At 40.0% G+C, this 19,968-nt stretch overlaps 1 protein-coding gene and 1 long non-coding RNA gene across 4 annotated transcripts; both read right to left on the bottom strand.

The window, feature by feature from the left end:
- Window positions 1–11,428: 11,428 nt before the first annotated feature.
- Window positions 11,429–14,752, bottom strand: LOC146700402 (uncharacterized). The gene is made up of 2 exons (XR_014922560.1): window positions 13,232–14,752; window positions 11,429–13,135 (listed from the first exon to the last, which is right to left on the bottom strand). It is a non-coding gene; the product is annotated as an uncharacterized LOC146700402 (long non-coding RNA).
- A 458-nt stretch (window positions 14,753–15,210) lies between these two features.
- Window positions 15,211–18,745, bottom strand: LOC146700401 (sex-determining region Y protein-like). Of its 3 annotated transcripts, none has more exons than XM_085470571.1 (5): window positions 18,435–18,744; window positions 18,207–18,341; window positions 16,847–17,086; window positions 16,541–16,745; window positions 15,211–15,518 (listed from the first exon to the last, which is right to left on the bottom strand). In XM_085470571.1, exons 1-5 carry the CDS (start codon window positions 18,628–18,630, stop codon window positions 15,278–15,280), a joined length of 1,017 nt encoding a protein of 338 aa, XP_085326697.1. In that variant the 5' UTR covers window positions 18,631–18,744; the 3' UTR covers window positions 15,211–15,277. The 3 variants fall into 3 exon arrangements, with proteins under 3 accessions (XP_085326697.1, XP_085326696.1, XP_085326698.1); XM_085470570.1 differs by having other exon boundaries at window positions 16,469–16,745; window positions 18,435–18,743; XM_085470572.1 differs by lacking the exon at window positions 16,847–17,086 and having other exon boundaries at window positions 16,469–16,745; window positions 18,435–18,745.
- Between the last annotated feature and the right edge of the window lie 1,223 nt (window positions 18,746–19,968).

Raw genomic sequence — 19,968 nt, 5'->3', positions numbered from 1 at the left:
TATATATATATATATATATATATATATATATATATTTTTTTTTTTTTTTTTTTTTTTTTAAGAAATAACTCAATGAAGACCTTTCATCTCACAGTATTAATAAGTGCAAATCAGGTTTCAGAGCCAGAAACAGCTCTGACTAAAGTTATCAACCTGACCTGAAGATCAATAGTGCTTGGTGCAGTGTCTCAATGTTGGAGAATTTTCAGATTTCCAATGTAGCAGAATACATTTTTTCACTGCAGTACTCGCAAGTAAAATAAAATATTTCTTATGATAATTCACATTAATAGAACCTGTGTCACCTAGAATCCATAGTTTGGATCCAGTTCGATTTGGATCCCCATTACCCTTGAGATTATTTCAATGGCCCGTCTCCAGAACTCCTCTATCACTGGGCAATTCCACAGCATGTGCAGGAGATGACCATCTGCCACCTTACATCTCAAACATTTGGGGGAATAATTATTATCAATTTTATGTAACCTATAAGGGGTGTTATATATCCTATGAAATATATTAAATTGCATTTGCCTGTGTTTTGTAGAAATTAACATGGTCTGTGCCTGTTCCAATAAATGGTGCCATTCTACCTCTTCATAGACATGGCCCAGGTCTGTCTCCCATTTTCTTTTTATCGACGCTTTGTTATGGTCAGATAACTTTTCATTGGTAATAGCATATATAGAAGATGCTATTCCTTTTATTGACTTCCATGGTTTGGTGCAAAGATGTGTTTCAAGAGGAGTTTCTTTTGGTATCTTGGGGAATAACCCTTTGGATTTCTCTTTGACCCAATCTCTTATTTGTAGGAATTTGAAGAAACTTTGTCCTGGGAGTTTGAATTTTTCCTTTAGTTGTTGAACGTCAATAAATGTATCATTATTGTATAAGTCGGCAACAGTTCGAATATTTCTGTCCTTCCATCCCCGCAATATTGGGTCAGCAATATGATGAGAGAGATCAGGGTTGCCCCATAGGGGTGTCCTTCTAAGAAAAGAGATATTTATTTTCAGAAGTGAGTGGGATTCGTGCCAGGCACAGAAGGTGTTTAATATTATCAAATTGTTTGTGAGCTTGGATAGACATTTTTTTGTACCTAAAAATAGAACATCTTTTAATAGTATGGGGTTCACCTCATGTTGTTCTATTGGAACCCATCGAACCTCACTCCTCTGCATGTAGCCAGATCCAAATTGATCGATACTGGGAGGCAAGATAATAGTTTGGTACTTTAGCAATCAGAAGTATTGTCTGAAGGCCAAGAAAGATGCCCAATGAATTAATTTTACCAAGTGGATCATTATGGTAACTTGATTGACCTTTGTTATTATTGTTTATTTATTTTTTATTTTATTTATTACAGACTGGACAGACATGACTGGGGGATGGGAAAGGGAGAAAGAAAGGGAGGGAAAGAAAAACAGAGAGGATGAGGGACAGTGAGAGAAGAGAAAAAAGAAGAAAACAAGCAAAAAGAGAGCAAAACAATATGGAGACCACAGCAATAACCTAGACAAGTGTAAGTAACAATAAATACTAAATAGTGAATGTTATTTTGCAGCACGCAAGACCGACAGCGCATGATGTGCTTTGAGGTAGCAGCCAAGAAAGATATAGTTTGTGTCTGTGATCACCCGTGTGTATACCTGTGTGCACACCTGTGTAGATGAGTGCGCTTGTATTCAAAAGGTTTCTCCATGTGAATTTCTGCTAGAGGTTGTGGGGAGCCATAGCTCTGCCCCCCAGGCCCCAGACATCCAGAAGCCCCCAGAGCACGAGAGCCCAAGGAGGACCATCGGAGGGGCAGCCGCGCCACCCTCCCGGAAAGAGCTGAGGAGAGCCCGAGATGTGGGGTCACCAAGCAGGCACGGTGCAGAAGCCACAGGGAGCTGCAGTGACGTGTCCGTGGGCTCCGCCAGCATCCAGAGCAGACTGAGGCCTGAGACTGAGCACCCTCCCACCCCCCAGAAGGGACCCAACTGAGCCACAGGCACCAGCCCCTGCCAAGCAGGCACCGGTAGTGAACCGGTACATACCTGAGCGCCCAGTCCTGGGCAGCAAGAACCATCAATGCACCGACGTCTGAGGGCACCTGAGCTGTTCCCAGATCGTCTAAGACCCCACCTGACACAGACACACACATACAGTGGGGCAAAAAAGTATTTAGTCAGCCACCGATTGTGCAAGTTCCCCCACCTAAAATGATGACAGAGGTCAGTAATTTGCGCCAGAGGTTGTTGGGGGAAAACTCTGTAAAAAACCCAGGAGAAATAAAGACACAATGAGACAAAGTTACTTTCTTTGCTAAACGTGTACACGGGTGAGCTGCTGAGAACAACTCACATCGTGAACAGAGGCTTGGCACTTTTTATAGGAAAGACAGTGAGAACAGGATAAGAAAATAATAAACAGATAAAATAAACAACTCCCAGCTCTCGTCAGCAGAGAGCTGGGAGAAAGCTGTGAGAGATAAAACAATCTAAAACAATATGTCCCAAAACAATATGTCTGCTGGGAAAGTCTAAAAGGATAATTCTAAACTAATCTAACCATAGACAAAGGGCATCTTTGTACATTTAAAAGAAGGTAAAGAAACATAGAATCATTTTTCCTGTAACATATTCCCTCCTGTTTTAACTTATTTTAAATGTATACAACAATTGTCTGTAAAGGTTATTTATTAAGTATCTTTAGCAATTTTTTAATTGTCAAAATGTCAGCATAGCAGAAATGTAAATCATGTGGGCTAAAGAATGAAACAAATAAAAGAATTAAGGAAAATACAGTAAAAGAAAGTATAAAAGTAATAATGAAGAAAAATAATAAAACTAAAACTACAAAAAATAAGAAAATAAAAGAATAAGAAAACCTTATGTTGTACCTGTATAAACTACTAATGTGTTAATCAGTGCATGATCACTTGACAAGTCATTTTTAATCACCACGTCATTTATTAGCAGCTATTACAAGTTCCTCTAACAGAATCGCAACGGGATGCTGTTCTTCTTGAGGCACGGCAACATAAGCAGTCATTGTAGTTGTTATCATCTTTGAAAATCATTACTCTTAGACATGGCAACACACACAACACTAATATGAGCAGTGCTATCATGATGAGACCTAGAAGGACAAACGGCTTTGCTACAGCAGCCAGCCATGAACCGCCGAACAGCCAGTCCAGCCAGTCCAGCCAGCCTTGTGCTGTAGCTGCTCCAGGTGTGTGGTCAGTGACATATTTTTGCAGAACGGTCAAATTCTGCAAAGCTTCATAAATGTCTCCTCCAGCTTCGTATCCATCAGGGATAAACTCCTCCTTGTGATGCTGTTAGCAGGTCTAGTGTCAGTCTGTTCTGCAGCACCATCGTTCTGATGGCCTTCTGTTCTCCTGCTAAGGCCGTTCCCAGGGCCTTAGTTAAGTTGATGTGTCGTAGCAGAGCATATCGGTTGATTTCCCCGTGATCCCGCACCTCGGCAACTCCAATGTTCCTGATAGCCACCTGCGAATTAGTGTTTTAGTCTATTGTCAACACGTCAGCCTTATTTTTAAGTTACAGAATGCTTCTTCTTTTTTTGTCTTGGTTTGGGAGAATAGATGCAACACTACATTTTCACTTAAGGCATTTTTAGATAATTTCTAGTTTTTCAAACAAGTCATGGATCTCACACATTTCAAACTTTCAAGTTAGGGTTGTTTCCCATTTATACATATATATATTTAACTTTGCATTGCTCACAGCTCATAGCTCACAGCTCTAAACCTAGGCATTTTTCAATCATATGCCTAATCACCATGTGTCACTGTGACTCTCAAGTATTGTCACAAGTTCGTTTAAATTCGTTTCCAAAACCAACAAAATAATCAAACAAAAACAAAAACGTGTCAGGACACAAAAGAAAAAAGAAAAAAATGCTGCCACCCGAACAAGGCAGAAGTCTGCATATGTTGGCTTTTAATAGCATGCAGCTTGTAACATGGTAGACTAATGTGCCTGTGTTAATTCAGCTCCATATTATTGTGTGAAGTTGCACTGGGTTGGGAGTGGTTTTGTGTGTGTCACATTTTTGGTGAGCCAATGGCTGGAATGGGGTTGGACTAATTAGAGGCAAGTGTACTTGATTGCACTGATACACTGGTCTACTTATAGCCCACACTACAAACACTGCTGTGTCGTTTTGTCTCTCTGTGCAGGTATGTAATGTGATGAAATCAGATATGTTTGGGATGGATGGGTTTTGCGCTATGAATTTTATATTAAGTGTGTCGTTTTGTCTTTCTGTGCAGTCCAGGGCCTATTATATGCCACAGCCTAAAGGCAGCAGAGTTGCAGAGGCTTGAGTGACCACTGACTATATGCTTGCAGGGTGGTGGGTCTCCAAGGACAACTTCTAACCCTGTTAAAGGCAACATGTGGAGTGCAACTTGGCCATGTGGCATAGCTGGCTCTGGCCTTGGGACTGTGTGTTTTTATACAATTCATAAGTGGGACACTGGACTGTTTTATCTTTTATCTCTTGATATATTTTTCGTCAATAAATTATCTTTTAGAATTTTATTGACTGTCATCTTTTTGCCCACGACTGAGACGGTTGGTCAGACCTAGAGTCTTTCTTTGGGTGTGTTACAGCAGCTTCTGCTCTAAAAGAAACAAAAAAGAAAAAGAACATGTGGAACATGCTCATCAGCTTAGCAGTGTCTACATATTTAATTCAGCTTCTCAATCCTGTAGTTTTAGCTGTTGTCTACAGGGTTTTGCTTATTGGTTGTTATTATAGGTGTGCTCTATATCTCAGCAATGTGTCATTCTAGGATGATAGGTTTCAAGCTGGTCAAGTGCCTCTATGCACTTCATTAGTTTAGTTATTCTCTGTATTGTCTTCATCTCACATGTCATTACACTGAGTTTCAGCAAACCTTAAGCTTGATGCAGACTACTGTTTAACAATTATCCACCTTACATCATAACCGACTAAGGTGCCTCTTCATATTAATATTATGTCATTGTTAATATTATCCTCTTTGTCTTATATAACAGCAATAGCATATTATAATATTCTATTAGTGTGTACCATTATACTACTCCTGAGCCAATTTGTTAGTTAGGATCATCTTATTCAGCAAACAAATAATTTAGAATTCATCCAATCTGCGGTCACATTTGTTCTCTCTGTTGCACGGCGGACCAGGCAGTTCTATTATAATGTATTATTTATTTTGTATCCATCAAGGGCTTCAGATGACCTGCAGTATCATCCTTTTCCCAGGATGGAGACAGTTACCTTTTCACACACTGTCCTTGGCTGAACAGTGACACAGCCTTAATATACTTTATTTATGTCATTAAAATATTTTCGTGTGACTTATTTGCTTTATATTCATTTTATACATTGTGGGCATGGTCATCATGCCAACTGTGTTTCATTTCATTGATAATATCACTTTACAGGTTGTTATCCTTGCTATTATTAATTTCAAATACTCTAAAGATAATTTCTACTGTAATTTTCCCTTTGTTTATCTTTATTTTGTACTTTTTATATTTATATCTACTCAGTGGGGTCTGTTTTCAACCCTTTTAAACTACTTCAAACTACTTTGATCTCTAGTTTTCACTTAATAAGGGATTATTATGTTCTTCCTGATATGGGTGTTGCTGCAGATGCGGCTGCAGGAATGAGTGTTGGTTTACTAAAAGGATTGTGGGCACTGCACAGTGTCTCGTCTTCTCTCTCAATTTACAGACTGTTTTGTCCGGCCCCTGGACTTTTCTTTTCTCACCACTGCTCGTCAGCAGGAGTGAGTTTTGTTAGGTATTTTAGTACCATGGTAGCATTTACTGGATATTGTTTTATAGTGACATTATACAGGAAAACTCTGTCATTCAATAAGGCCCCTTTGTTTTAGTTATTTTTCTCTTTGACCCAAGAATTGATGTGTGAGAATCACAGGCTGGTACAAGGTTGAAATACCACAGAGATCACTCCCTCAGCTACATTAGTTTCTTAATCTTTTAGACGCCTGTTGAAGGCCAAATGGTTTGTTTCAGATTTCACTAATGAAAGAACTCTTTGTTTTGTGCCTTGAAAATATGTCGCTGAGATAATCACAATTGTAGCTGAACTGATAAATTACACAAAGGATGCTTCTTCACCCATGGGCAGGAAGACGCTGCCTTATCTTGGTCTGTACTGGTTTAAACTGATAAATCTGCTGTCTCATGAATTTTACCCTCTATATAAACTGTTGTACTTGTGAATAAAGTTGAGTCAATTTGGGAAGACAACCTGAAGCAGTCTCTGTTTTCTTGTTCTCCCAAGCTGCTCCCGAGCTCGTACTAACACGCTGAATGGCATGCTTGAATATTACTTGAGAATATATTTGACTGTGTTACAGACTAAGGGACATTCTCTGCTGATAGGTGAAGGTACATTCTCTGCTGATAGACGTCCACGCCTCGAAGGAAGTCGATCCACGGATTAGGCCCTGGAAACCGTTTCCTTCAAGTTTCAATTTCACTTGCTTGATTACCCATCTTATTTATGTATTTACTTATTTTTGTTTAAGTAATATATACACGATACAGCTGCTATCACCTTCGCTGGTATTAGAGACGAGAGTGGTTGTTCACACGCCCTTCTACTTTCGGACTAGTTCCGAAAGCGGTGTGAACTTTACGAGACGGAACTCGACCGTTCTCTCAACTCACCAGCACGTCAGTGAATAGCAGTAAAAGAAAAACACAGTAGGAGCAGCTCAGTCTCTTATTGGACCGTGAAAATTCAGCTTGCTCCGTTAATTAAAACAATACACACACACACACACACACACACACACACATTCACAGCTTCGACGCGCGCGCGACCGGAACCCTTATGATAAGGGGAGCTCCCAGAGCTACTTACTCCCTAGACCCAGTCTAGACCCAGCTGGGGGAGCTACCCAGAGCTCCAAAGCTACCAGTTGACGAGCTCCCAGAGCTTCCAGTCGACGAGCTACGCTACCAGTCGACGAGCTCCCAGAGCTACCAGTCGACGAGCTACTTCCGCTATTTTAAATTCCCTGAATTTAAAATGCGCTTTTACGCAAGATTGTGTCAGTGTGTCTGTATCTACCTGGTCAGTGTCGCCGGGTCCCAGCTCTCTCGTCAGCAGAGAGCTGGGAGAAAGCTGTGAGAGATAAAACAATCTAAAACAATATGTCCCAAAACAATATGTCTGCTGGGAAAGTCTAAAAGGATAATTCTAAACTAATCTAACCATAGACAAAGGGCATCTTTGTACATTTAAAAGAAGGTAAAGAAACATAGAATCATTTTTCCTGTAACAGAGGTACACTTCAACTGTGAGAGACAGAATGTGAAAAAAAAAAAAAAAATCCATGAATCCACATGGTAGGATTTGTAAAGAATTTATTCGTAAATCAGGGTGGAAAATAAGTATTTGGTCAATAACAAAAATACAACTCAATACTTTGTAACATAACCTTTGTTGGCAATAACAGAGGTCAAACGTTTACTATAGGTCTTTACCAGGTTTGCACACACAGTAGCTGGTATTTTGGCCCATTCCTCCATGCAGATCTTCACGAGAGCAGTGATGTTTTGGGGCTGTCGCCGAGCAACACGGACTTTCAACTCCCGCCACAGATTTTCTGTGGGGTTGAGGTCTGGAGACTGGCTAGGCCACTCCAGGACTTTCAAATGCTTCTTACGGAGCCACTCCTTTGTTGCCCGGGCGGTGTGTTTTGGATCATTGTCATGTTGGAAGACCCAGCTTCGTTTCATCTTCAAAGTTCTCACTGATGGAAGGAGGTTTTGGCTCAAAATCTCACGATACATGGCCCCATTCATTCTGTCCTTAACACGGATCAGTCGTCCTGTCCCCTTGGCAGAAAAACAGCCCCATAGCATGATGTTTCCAACCCCATGCTTCACAGTAGGTATGGTGTTCTTGGGATGCAACTCAGTATTCTTCTTCCTCCAAACACGACGAGTTGAGTTTATACCAAAAAGTTCTACTTTGGTTTCATCTGACCACATGACATTCTCCCAATCCTCTGCTGTATCATCCATGTGCTCTCTGGCAAACTTCAGACGGGCCTGGACATGCACTGGCTTCAGCAGCGGAACACGTCTGGCACTGCGGGATTTGATTCCCTGCCGTTGTAGTGTGTTACTGATGGTGACCTTTGTTACTTTGGTCCCAGCTCTCTGCAGGTCATTCACCAGGTCCCCCCGTGTGGTTCTGGGATCTTTGCTCACCGTTCTCATGATCATTTTGACCCCACGGGATGAGATCTTGCGTGGAGCCCCAGATCGAGGGAGATTATCAGTGGTCTTGTATGTCTTCCATTTTCTGATGATTGCTCCCACAGTTGATTTGCAGTTGCTAATATATATTGTAATATATCTGTATCACTAAAGCACTTCTGGATGGATGCAAACTGCATTTCGTTGCCCTGTACCTGTGCATGTGCAATGACAATAAAGTTGAATTCTATTCTATTCTATTTTTTCACACCAAGCTGCTTGCCTATTGTAGATTCACTCTTCCCAGTCTGGTGCAGGTCTACAATACTTTTCCTGGTGTCCTTCGAAAGCTCTTTGGTCTTGGCCATGGCGGAGTTTGGAGTCTGACTGTTTGAGGCTGTGGACAGGTGTCTTTTATACAGATGATGAGTTCAAACAGGTGCCATTCATACAGGTAACGAGTGGGGGACAGAAAAGCTTCTTACAGAGGACGTTACAGGTCTGTGAGAGCCAGAGATTTTCCTTGTTTGAGGTGACCAAATACTTATTTTCCACCCTAATTTACGAATAAATTCTTTACAAATCCTACCATGTGGATTCATGGATTTTTTTTTCACATTCTGTCTCTCACAGTTGAAGTGTACCTCTGGTGCAAATTACTGACCTCTGTCATCATTTTAGGTGGGGGAACTTGCACAATCGGTGGCTGACTAAATACTTTTTTGCCCCACTGTACACAAACATGCATTCCCACCTTCATGCACACATATATAAATACTCGACAATCGCCCAACATGGAGACAAACAGAAATGGACACTGTACTCACACTCCCCACACATACTCTATACCCCAGGAGATGTTATCCTTTTCCCTGGGGAAGAGAAAAACAGTCCTGCAGCACCCGGGAGGCCCAGCATCCCAGACTCCGACCAGAAGGCCCCTGCCCCGACTAGCAAACAGCAAGTCTGCTAGTCTGCAGCATTCAGATCCACCCCAAAAATCGTTCAGTGCTCAGAGAAACTGCACTACCCAAGAGCTGCATCTGAGACCGAAGTGGAGGTTTGGCCATAATACACAGCAGTACCTTCAGCAAGAATCAAACACCTCAAACCAAATGTCAACTATGCTGGTTCAAGGGTGGTGATTTTTTCAAAAAGAGCTTGTTCTGCAGCCACAAGAGATAGTCACCTTGCAGCTGACAAACTCCTCTGCATGACAAAGTTTTCTAGAGTCAAATGTGAGGCTGTTTGTCTGACAGCTAAAGCTACTCCTAAATTAGGCCATGCAACAGGATAATGACCCCAAGTACAGAAGCAAATGTAATACTAAAGAGTATATATTTTCATTATAGTCAACAAAAATTGGGACTAAAATCTGGATTTAGTTACATGGAAACATCTTGTTTGTTTTGTGCCATGTACTGTCACATATGCAAAGCCTAATTACACAATGATTTCCTGAGCCTATTCTTGTTAAATGATGAAAAACTCAAAGGCACTTTTGGGCAGTGGATCTGTGTGAAATCAGCAGCTTGCAAAACTAAATCAAAATGTGTGCTATTGATTCTAAAAATAGAAATCACAATAAAGTTCAACATTTACTAAAACCGCCATTCAATCATCTGAGAATCTTTACTCATGAAATTATAATGGTTAGATGAATTTATATGCAGTGATTTACTGATCAATGATAAAAGGGGAGATTTATGCAATAACGAAGACTGTCATGAAAAGTATTTGGCATCTGATCTCCTGTAACCTGCAGAGCTAAGCTGTTTTACCAGCTCTGCTCTCTGATTTTTCTTTTTTCTTTTATGAAAAAACATAAGTTGTCAAAGTTATTTGTTTGCAAATGTATTTCAGAAATATCGACATACTTTTTTTAATCAGCAGAAACTTTATGTCAGTAGTGCAAAATCCTGCACTGATCTGACCTAATTTCTTCCTCATCCTGATTCCTGACCTGGGAAGGGAGAGAAATATTTGTTTTTGTTTGTCTTCTTGTTTTATTTAATTCCTTGTGGGATTTGGATCCAACACGTAAAGTATGTATATTATGCACACACACAAACACACACACATTTCTTGTATTCTTGAATAAAGACATTGATTTGACACATTTAATTAGCAGCCAATTGTTTTTATTGTTCAATTATTAATAAAAAAGAAAAGGTGGGGGTGGGGGGATGTAAAGAAGAGCGTAAAGTTGGAAAATTAAGCTGGAACAGAGGTGGGGGAAGAAGAGATGGCATCGACAGTAGTGAAAGAAGGAGTGTTCTTCCTCCAGAAGAAGCGGAAGCGTTTTTTCTTTTTCTCCAGCTGCTTTTCCACGAGCACCTTTTTCTCGAGGATGAGGATTTTCAACTCCTCGATTGTTTCTGTGTTTTGCTTCTGCAGCTTATTGAGAATGTAGAATGTAGACCAATAGTACTTTAAGGTTGGTCAGGTTCTTGACAGGTTGTTGTCATACCTAAAGGGTAAAAGTTTTTATGTTTCAATTAGTAATTTTAGAGCTGCAGAATGAAACCAGGTGTTCCTCAAGGGTCAATTCTGGGTCCAGTACTCTTTACACATCCCAAACCAGACAGGAAAAATGGATGCCCCTCCTTGATCCTGCTTCTGCTGGAGGTTTCTTCCTGTTAGAAGGGAGTTTTTCTTTCTTACTGTTGCAAAGTGCTTGCTCATGGAGGGGTCATCTGATTGTTGTGGTTTTCTGTGTATTATTGTAGGTTCTTGACCTTATAATATAGAGCACCTTGAAGCAAATGCTTTTGTGAATTCGGTGCCTCAAGGCACTTTCAAAAACTGTGAAATCATATAAAACAATATATAAATCAGGTTATGACTATTCCTCCATTTGCAGGATCACCCGAATCATCAGTGGGCCCACACACACACACACACACACACACACACACACACAGAGAAATTTTAAATTTTACCATATTTCTGCAATACTGAAGCCACTTCACAGGCTCTCGATGTAGAATTACCTTTAAAATACTTCTATTACTTCATGAAGCAGCTTTCAGTGGTTTGGCTCCCCTCACAACATCTCTAATTTGATCATTGTCTATAACCTGATTAGACTTCTCAGGCTATTGGGTGCAGAGCTTTTACAGTTTTTTACAGACACTAGGACACATTTCTCAATACTTAGGTCACTTTTGCAAAACTCCTCACACAGTGAGCACAACAGAAGTCTATGTGGGCTAAACTGAGGATCAGTTATCATTGTTTTGGCACAAAATGCATTCAATGACTAAATCTCTCAAATTTCATGAATTATTTTCTCACTCAGACACAACTGCCAAAAATCTTTGTACATACAGGACATTTTGCATATACTTACATACTGTTTTCAAAACTGTTAAACTTATGGCCAAAACAATAACACAATGCAAAACTGAATAAGACAGCAAAATCCAACAGCAATATTTTATTGAAACATATTTTAAATCTAAAAATGCAGTTTAACCAGCCACAGCTGATTCTCATTGTAGATGAACATCTACACAGGTGTTACTCCTTCAATTTTTCAACTCCTTCAATTCTGGCATCCCAGAAGATTATTTCCTAGGTGTATTGCCCTAGATGACATAAGATGTGATGTGGATGGGAACCTGTGGCCAAATGGAGAAGACCGAGTAGATTAGCATTACTATTGTATAGTATCAGTGGATGGTGTGTATACAAATTCTTGTATTTTGGGATTACTTAGTGCAAAAAAATAAAAATACATAAACCAATATTACAGTTTTTGCCCGTTGCCTGAACACATTTTGCAAAACTTTGCTCATTGTGCCAAAACCCTAAACACAAGTAAACATGACACAACACTGGGAAATATACCATTCACATCTGCACCAAATTGAAACTCTACTCTCAAAACCTAAACTCTGCTATCAAAACCTAACATTCCTTTGTCAAAATGTAACTCTGTTGACAAAATGACACATACTTGCATCATATGCAAACACCTACAGAGCAGGGGGAACACACTAGTCTACTTTAAATAAAGCACTGCAGTCTTTGATTTCCATTGTTCATTCAGAAGGCATATTTTCAGGAGACACATTTGCAAACAACCAAAAAAGCAAATAGGCCTACTCAATATTGTACATTGCAGTACCATGAATTCAGATAAAGCAAAAAAAACCAAAAAAAACAACAACCCATAATACAGTAATAGAAAAAACACTATACTGTAAACAAAAAATCATGACAATTGTGCATACGTGGGCTCATGGATCCCGCCGTCTGTTGGGGTCTGGCCACAGGACCTCATCAACATCGCAAGCAATGTCTTCTTCCGCTAGGCACTGGGGAAAATATCCTCTTCCATGTCAAAACCATCCATGGATTGCTGTCACCTGAATGTCGCCGCAGGCCTGTTCCATTGCCTGCAGAAGAGGCATGCAGGCATGTAGTTGGCGGTCATATACACGCCATCTCCAAGCCGAAAAAAATTCCTCTATAGGGTTTAAAAATGGTGAGTAAGGGGGCAAGCATACCACTTCAAGTTGACTGTGGTTGGAGAACCAGGCCTGGACCAGAGCAGCCCGATGGAAACTGACATTATCCCATATCACCACAAACCTGGGCTGATCTGGTCTATTCTGTACAACTATATCATGGAGATCTAGAAATGTGAGTATATGTTGGCTATTGTATGGACCTAGTTTTGCATGATGATGCAGAAGCCCTCGAAGGCTTATGGCGGCACACAATGTGATATTTCCCCCGCGCTGCCCTGGAACGTGCACAATTGCCCTTTGGCCAATTACATTACGACCCCGTCGTCTTGTTTTGCACAGGTCGAATCCAGCTTCATCAATGAAAATGAATTCATGAGGCTGTGCAGCTCCATCCATGGCCAAGATTCTCTGTAAAAAAAAAAAAAAAAAAAAAAAAAAAAGAGAGAACATATTACTGTACTACAGTGCTACACATACAGAACCCTCACCCCATCACACGGGTACCTGTGTAGCTCTCAGAATGTATTCATGTGGTACTGATATGGTACATATTCAGCTCGAAGTCCTTTGACCCTGTCACTGTTCCTCTCAAATGGTACTCTGTAGAGTTGCTTCATGGTGATGCTGTGTTTTCCCAAGATGCGTCTGATGGTGGTGATGCTCACATGGTTTATGTTGTTGAACACTTGCCTGTCTGCAAGTATTTGCTTTCGTAGCTGGTGGAGACGGATAGCATTGTCTGCCCTCACTAGGTCCACAACGGCAAGTTCCTGCCGTTGTGTGAACAGGCGTTGCCGTCCTCCCCCAGAAGGTCTTCGAGTCATTCTAGAGAAATACAACCACATATTGTCATTGGTTTGCTTATTTTTCTTACAGTACTTTACTGTATATACTGTATCATCCACTGTACAACACTGTACTTCAATATAAGTAATCATGGTATGTTTCACAGAAACTACCACTTTGGCTGCAAAAGGAGCATTAGCACCCTGCAATACCCTGTACACTTGATATGGTAACTGTAGAACAGTACTATGAAAACCATCTGAGTAGAGTAGAAGGCAGTGAGATGAAGACAGACCTGTTTTCTAGTCGGAATTTTCTTATTATAGATGCCACTGTGAAACGGCTTAGATGTGGGTGGACTCTCTGCCCAGCTTCCCTCATAGTCAGGCCGTGGTTGATGACATGGTCCACCAAAGTTGCTCTTATATCATCAGAAATATGGGTCCGTGCATGGCCTCTTTGACCTCCTCCTCCTCTTCCTCTTGCTCTCCCTCCATCCATGCTTGCAAAGTTCTTGAAATGGCTAAACTGAGGGCTTTTTGTGGTTGGCTAATTGGTGTTCAGTTTTGCAAGTAAGTGCCTTCAGGTGTATATTTGAGTGGTTGCAATTACCCGATGTGTTTTGTATTTTGGATACATGTGTTTTCCAAATGGCACCCTGAAATTTCATTTTTGAACGAAGTGTCTTATGTATGAAATAGAGTGTAGTATGCAGGACCATGTGTGTTGCATAAAGGAGTAAGTGTGTTGCATAATTGCAACCAGAGTGCAAAGCAGCACTTTTGTTTAAGGTATGGGTACATGTGTTTGAGGTATGGTAACAAAAGCTTCAAGTTGTGTTACTTTAGTATAAGCATGGGTTTATAGTGTTCAAGCAACGAGCAAAAACTGTAACGAATTCTGCATGATGTCTGATTCATTCCAGTAACATATATTGAAATTATAAACAGAGATGTGTCCTTGTTTTACACAAGAAAACACTGTGTAATGCTACATGTTTTTAGTGTTTTTTAGGTCATTGTTTTGTGGGTGACAAAGTGTGTTTGTCGGCTGTCAACCTTTGCTAGTGTTCTGGAAGAATGAGTTTATTTGAGACCTGAATAAAGTGTTTTGGTAGTTGTAGTGCATTTTGAATGTGAAATGAACTGCTTTGCCAAGCTGAAGGTCAGTTAGGAGAATTGTGTGAAGAGTTTTGCGAAAGTGACCTAAGTATTGTGAAATGTGTCCTAGCGGCTGTAAAAAACTGTTTCCAGAATCACATCCAGGTATGCCAAGAGGGCTTTCAGTTATTGTGGTCCCATTCCTTGGAACAAGCTGCCTGACCTGAGGTCCATTATAACAGCTGTGTGTTTATGTGTGACCGTTAAGATTATTTTTTTGTAAAGTGGTTTTACTTTTATTATTTGGAATGCCTTAAGACATTGTAGTTTTTATCTTCTATGTTAAGCACATTGAGCTTTCATGTAATGAAATAGGTATATAATGAAATGTTTCAAGAAGAATTGCTGATTTACTAATTGCAGCAGATTACACTGCTGTTTGAAGCATGTGTGCAGTCAACATCATTCATTCTGTGTTTCTGCTGTTAGTTTACATCAGTAGCAATAAAAAAAAAGCACTATTTCTTTTTGTGTTGTGGAGTGCTCTAAATACATGACAACAGCTAAACAAAAAGTAGAATAAAAATGAATAAACTATTAATATGCGAAAAATGTATATTTGATTTGCTCAAATGCAAATCAGCCAGTGTGTGCTGAACATCTCCTAGAACAGTCCAACCACGTCGATGTCCCCCTCAGATTTGTTCGCCTCGTTTCTGTTTGAAGACAGCTGCTGATTGGTGAGGATGCTGGGCTGTGTGTGGCTCTCTAATGTGAATGAACCACTGAGGACTTTCTCAGTGCTGTTAGGCTGCTGCGCTGTTTCCCCGCTGAGGGAGGCTGGAACAATCTGGCCTGTCTGCGGGTGAATGCAGTGGTGAGCCCTCCCTTCTTCCATGGAGCTCCTTGGATTTGGACATATAGAGAAAAGCCATACATAAAGACATGGAAAGGTAATTATTAGAAAATGTGACAGTGAAATAAAATGTCCAGTAACTGCCAACTATGAGAATCTTTACATTCTGTTAAAGCTCTAATATTACATTTATGCACCATCTATTGCCCAAAGAGCCCTGACCTGTCCAGAGCAATGATAACGGACCTGCTGGGTGACCTGGGGTGTCTGGATGAGTAACACTAACTGCAGCTTGTTTGCGAGCAGCTTTTGCACACACTACCATTGTCTCTTACTAGGATGGTAAAAGTGGTGACTGGTTTGGGTGAGGGTGCTTGATCAGGTTGGGCTATGGGGAGTTGCTACATGTCAAAACTACATTCAGACAGATGCAAGGGATCAAACTTCATCTGTCCGTGCGTCTTTTGTTGTGGCTGCTTGGTGTAACACTAATGTACAATATGTTGATTAAAAATAAATAAATTGCCTGACATAAGAACTCCTGACTGATATAAGACTTAATCAAGTCGAAACCCTATAGTGCTGAAAAATGAAGGCAAAAAAATGCATTTCCTTTAGTGGTAACTAGGGGTTGCTTCCAAAAGCAAGTTGATGGCCATAGACAGCCATGTTAAAATATCCAACTAAGCGACATTAAAAAGCATATTTACAGCCTCATAGAAAAACTGGCTTATGATCTAAGGATCGATTTGTGGGAACTTTTTGATAACTCAGGATACAGGAGTTAGCGGCATGGTCGCTTTGATCGACAGGCCTGCTGCCATGATTAACGATTTCCACGTGTCTCCGAGGTCTCAACTCAATAAACGGTGTCACTGAATTGGACTTCTCTGTGACGTTTATGCTGTTGGTGTATTGCCGCAAGATTAATGTGTTCGTGAGTTATGTAGTGCTTAAAAGTCTGAGTTTTCTGTGTCATGAAAGTGGCTCTCTCTTTACCTGGCTAAATCAATATGGTAACTCAGACTGGACACATAGGGGACAGGTAGTAGGTAGTAGGGATTATAGTACACTTTGTAGGAGACAGCGGGTGCCGAAGATATGATGGGGACCGGGCATGTGGGCTGAACTGAACACAGTGTTGTCTTTTCTTGTGGGAAAAAGGGGGGAAAACTAGACTGGTGCTCCCCCCTGTCCTGTGTAGCTTCCTGTCCTGTGTATTTCACTGGGTTGAAATATTCTCTGTGCTTCCTCTTTCTGGGTTGATACCCGTAATCTGGCATGATGAAACAAAGACAAGTGTTAATGGAAAACAGATCCACTTTTACTCTGCAATAAATGTTTACAATCATGTAGTCTAGGGTTTTTGCTTCATACCAGGAAATTGGTGACTATGGATGTTTTTCAGTTTATGAGCCACTTGAAAGTAGGGCTCCTTCTGTTCCTTGCTAAGCTTGGACCACTCCAACCCGAGCTGAATGCTAATGTTTTTAAAACTGCCTCTTGTCATGGTTTTCTGCAGGACCTTGCGGTGTATGCGAGTCCACACCATGAAAGCATTCAGTGGCCGTTTAATGTGTCCAGTTGCGTCTCTGCCAGTCTGCATTTGCTTTATGTCTGTGGGAGACATAAACGTTGTGTAACTATATTACTGGCAATTTTTGTTAATTTTCTCTTGAATTTTTTATAAATATTTTTAGAATGTTTTTTTTTAACCTTTAAACACACTCCCAATAGAGTAAAAGCATACCTGGATAGAAAAACACACAGTCAAACACTTTAATTGATGGACTGGCCTCCCTACACCCGCTTCGGATGTTCACTAGCACCCAGATGTCAGTATTATTGAAGCAGTGTAGGATCATTTGACAGAGAACTAAACAGGCAGCCAACATCCAAAGAGGGCCTTTGGATGTCCATCAAGATGCCTGAACTATTCCCAAAGACTACTTAAAGAAATTATATGAAAAGCTTGGCTATGAGAGTTCAGGCTGTGTTGCAGAATAAAGGTGGTCATACCAAATATTGACTTTTAAGCTCACTGAAATTGTACAAACTCAGTTTTTCCCTTATGTAGTTCCATGTATGTCTGCACGTTTCAATAAATTGCTGCACCTAATTTCCTTTTTTCTGGCAAAATATAATAAAAATGAGGGATGACTAAAGACTTTTGCATCATACTGTAATAACATGCAGAAAGGCCAGGAGTTTGTGATTTTGATTTCATAAATGATTCCTGTTTTCACTTAAAAAGTTAAGATCTTGAAATTCTTCCATACATACCGTTACTTTTCACCTAGTATATCATAATTGAGGTTAATTCCTTGTTGGGTTGTTAATATAGATTCTACCTACCACTATACTTAAAGTGACATTTACATTAATGGATCAATAATTATGATCCAACAATATCATGGACATGGGTCTGTATAATAAATGGTGGTACTTTTACTTTAGATAGTTCAAGTACATTCTGATACTAAAACAGTTTGTATTATTACTTAGTACTTGTATTATTACTGTTTGTAGTATTAGTAATACTTTCACTTAAAAGTTATAAATACTTGTTTCACTACTTTTTAAAACAGTTATTCATTTTTTTTTATTCATAAGAAGACACGCAATACCTTGTGCTGGTCCATCACATTGAAAAAGTCCTGAAAACACTCCTGCATACACGTTTATTTAATACAAATACGATTTAGCAGGCTATGTTAACAGCTACTACGTATGATACCTTCCTCTGTTGGTTGGATGGTAAAACAGACAGCCGGAATATCATCTCCCTGTGTGGGCGAGGTTCGGGCGAAGTGGTCGGGTTCCTCCTTCAAATATCCACCAACTCCACAACCCTGAAACATCCCATTGTTACCTGAAAAGGGATCATTCGTTCACCACCTTTTCTAACCTAGTCATAATTTTTGATACTCATTTGGAGGTGGATACTTTTTCTCTCGTAACTTACCTTTTTCAACTGAGGCCAAACTGGTCTTGTTTCTGGGAGTAGTTGGCCCGCTGATCCCGCTCTGGTGTCCCTCTTTTTTGACTGGACAATCCCGAAAGGTCTCTTGACCCGGGCTGACACTTAGCCACGGGTGTCTAGAACTACCTTCTTCAGCCTCTTCTTCCTCTTGTTTTATCCTTTTGGAGTTGGTTTCCATTGTGAGACTGTTGTAGCGATTATTTTGGAAGAGTCTCTGTGTGTTGTGCGTGTTTTTAATTGCGTGTGAACGAATTCAAAACGGTTAGTTGCCAAACGGGGACGTTACGCAGCGCGAGATCTGAACGTTGAATGCTAATGTGTTTGTAAAATGGGTTTTAAGAGTTTTACAGAGAGAAAGATGATGCGATAATTAAAAATAGCTACTTTTACACCATTCTGCAAGTTATAAGGTTAAAAACTATTTCAAACATGTCTGGAAATGTACAGAACTATGAAAAAGTCTCGAGTCTCGAGGGACCCTTGATTCCTTTATTTATTTAATTTTCAGGAAAATTGGAAACAGGTGTAACGAATTACTGCAACATGTGCTAACATGCATGGAAATACCGTTTTAAGGGGGGAAAACAGAGTTTGTACAATTTTAATTTGTTACAGACTGAACTCTCTTTTCCGAACTTCTTGAAGGAAATTCAAAGCGCTTCTTTGGATGTTGACTGGCTTTTGTTCTGTTCTCTGTCCATGCGATCCCACACCGTTTCAGTAATGTTGAGGTCTGGGCTCTGGGGAGGCTAATTTATGACTGATATTGCTCTATTATGTTTTTTTCTATTCAGATATGCTTTTACTGCAGGGACAGTGTTTGAGATCAAAGTCATGTTAAAAAAAATGTAGTTGTTGCCAATCAGATGCTTTACAGATTGTTAGGTGGACCTAAATCTAATGGTACATTTCTGTGTTCATAATTCCCTCAATTCCCTCCTTTCTCTGTACATATTGATGATTTGGACATCAAATTTCAAATTTTGATTCAACACACCATAACGCCTTCAGGCGACTTTTGTTGTGATTTGGCGCTATATAAATAAAATTGAATTGAATTAAAATCTTTTCTTATAGCACTATGTAAGAACCAGTTCACTTACCACTGAAACCATTTCTGATGAGGCTTCAGTGAACAGTAGACAGATCAATGAAATCCATCTCTGTGGATATGGTTCTGTCTGAGGTTTTTACTGGATTTTATTAGGCACAACATTTCTTTGGTTCCCAACTTTTCCTCAAATCTTAAGAACTCACCGTTTACCATACTGAGGTATGCCAAGTTGTTGGTTTTTAGCTCTTTGGGAATCACCTTGTTGGTGCAAAAAACAAACAAACAAACAAAAAAAAAAACATTCTATGTCTGTCAAACTGTTATTGTCAGTATTTTTTTGTCACTTGTCTTTTGCTAAGCTGTCTGCTATGCATAGACACTGGTTCATTTCTTGAGTTAGTTGCCTTTTTATGCTTGAATGATTCATGGGTCAGTGTTCCAAAGTTTTAGAATGATCTGCCC

Source organism: Copadichromis virginalis, linkage group LG10, assembly GCF_057382275.1.
Source record: "Copadichromis virginalis isolate Kocher_CV1m ecotype Utaka linkage group LG10, C_Virginalis_male_GT1.1, whole genome shotgun sequence".
Taxonomy (NCBI): domain Eukaryota; kingdom Metazoa; phylum Chordata; class Actinopteri; order Cichliformes; family Cichlidae; genus Copadichromis; species Copadichromis virginalis.
Note: the sequence above shows the minus strand (reverse complement) of the source record. Positions and strands in the feature narration are given on the sequence as shown.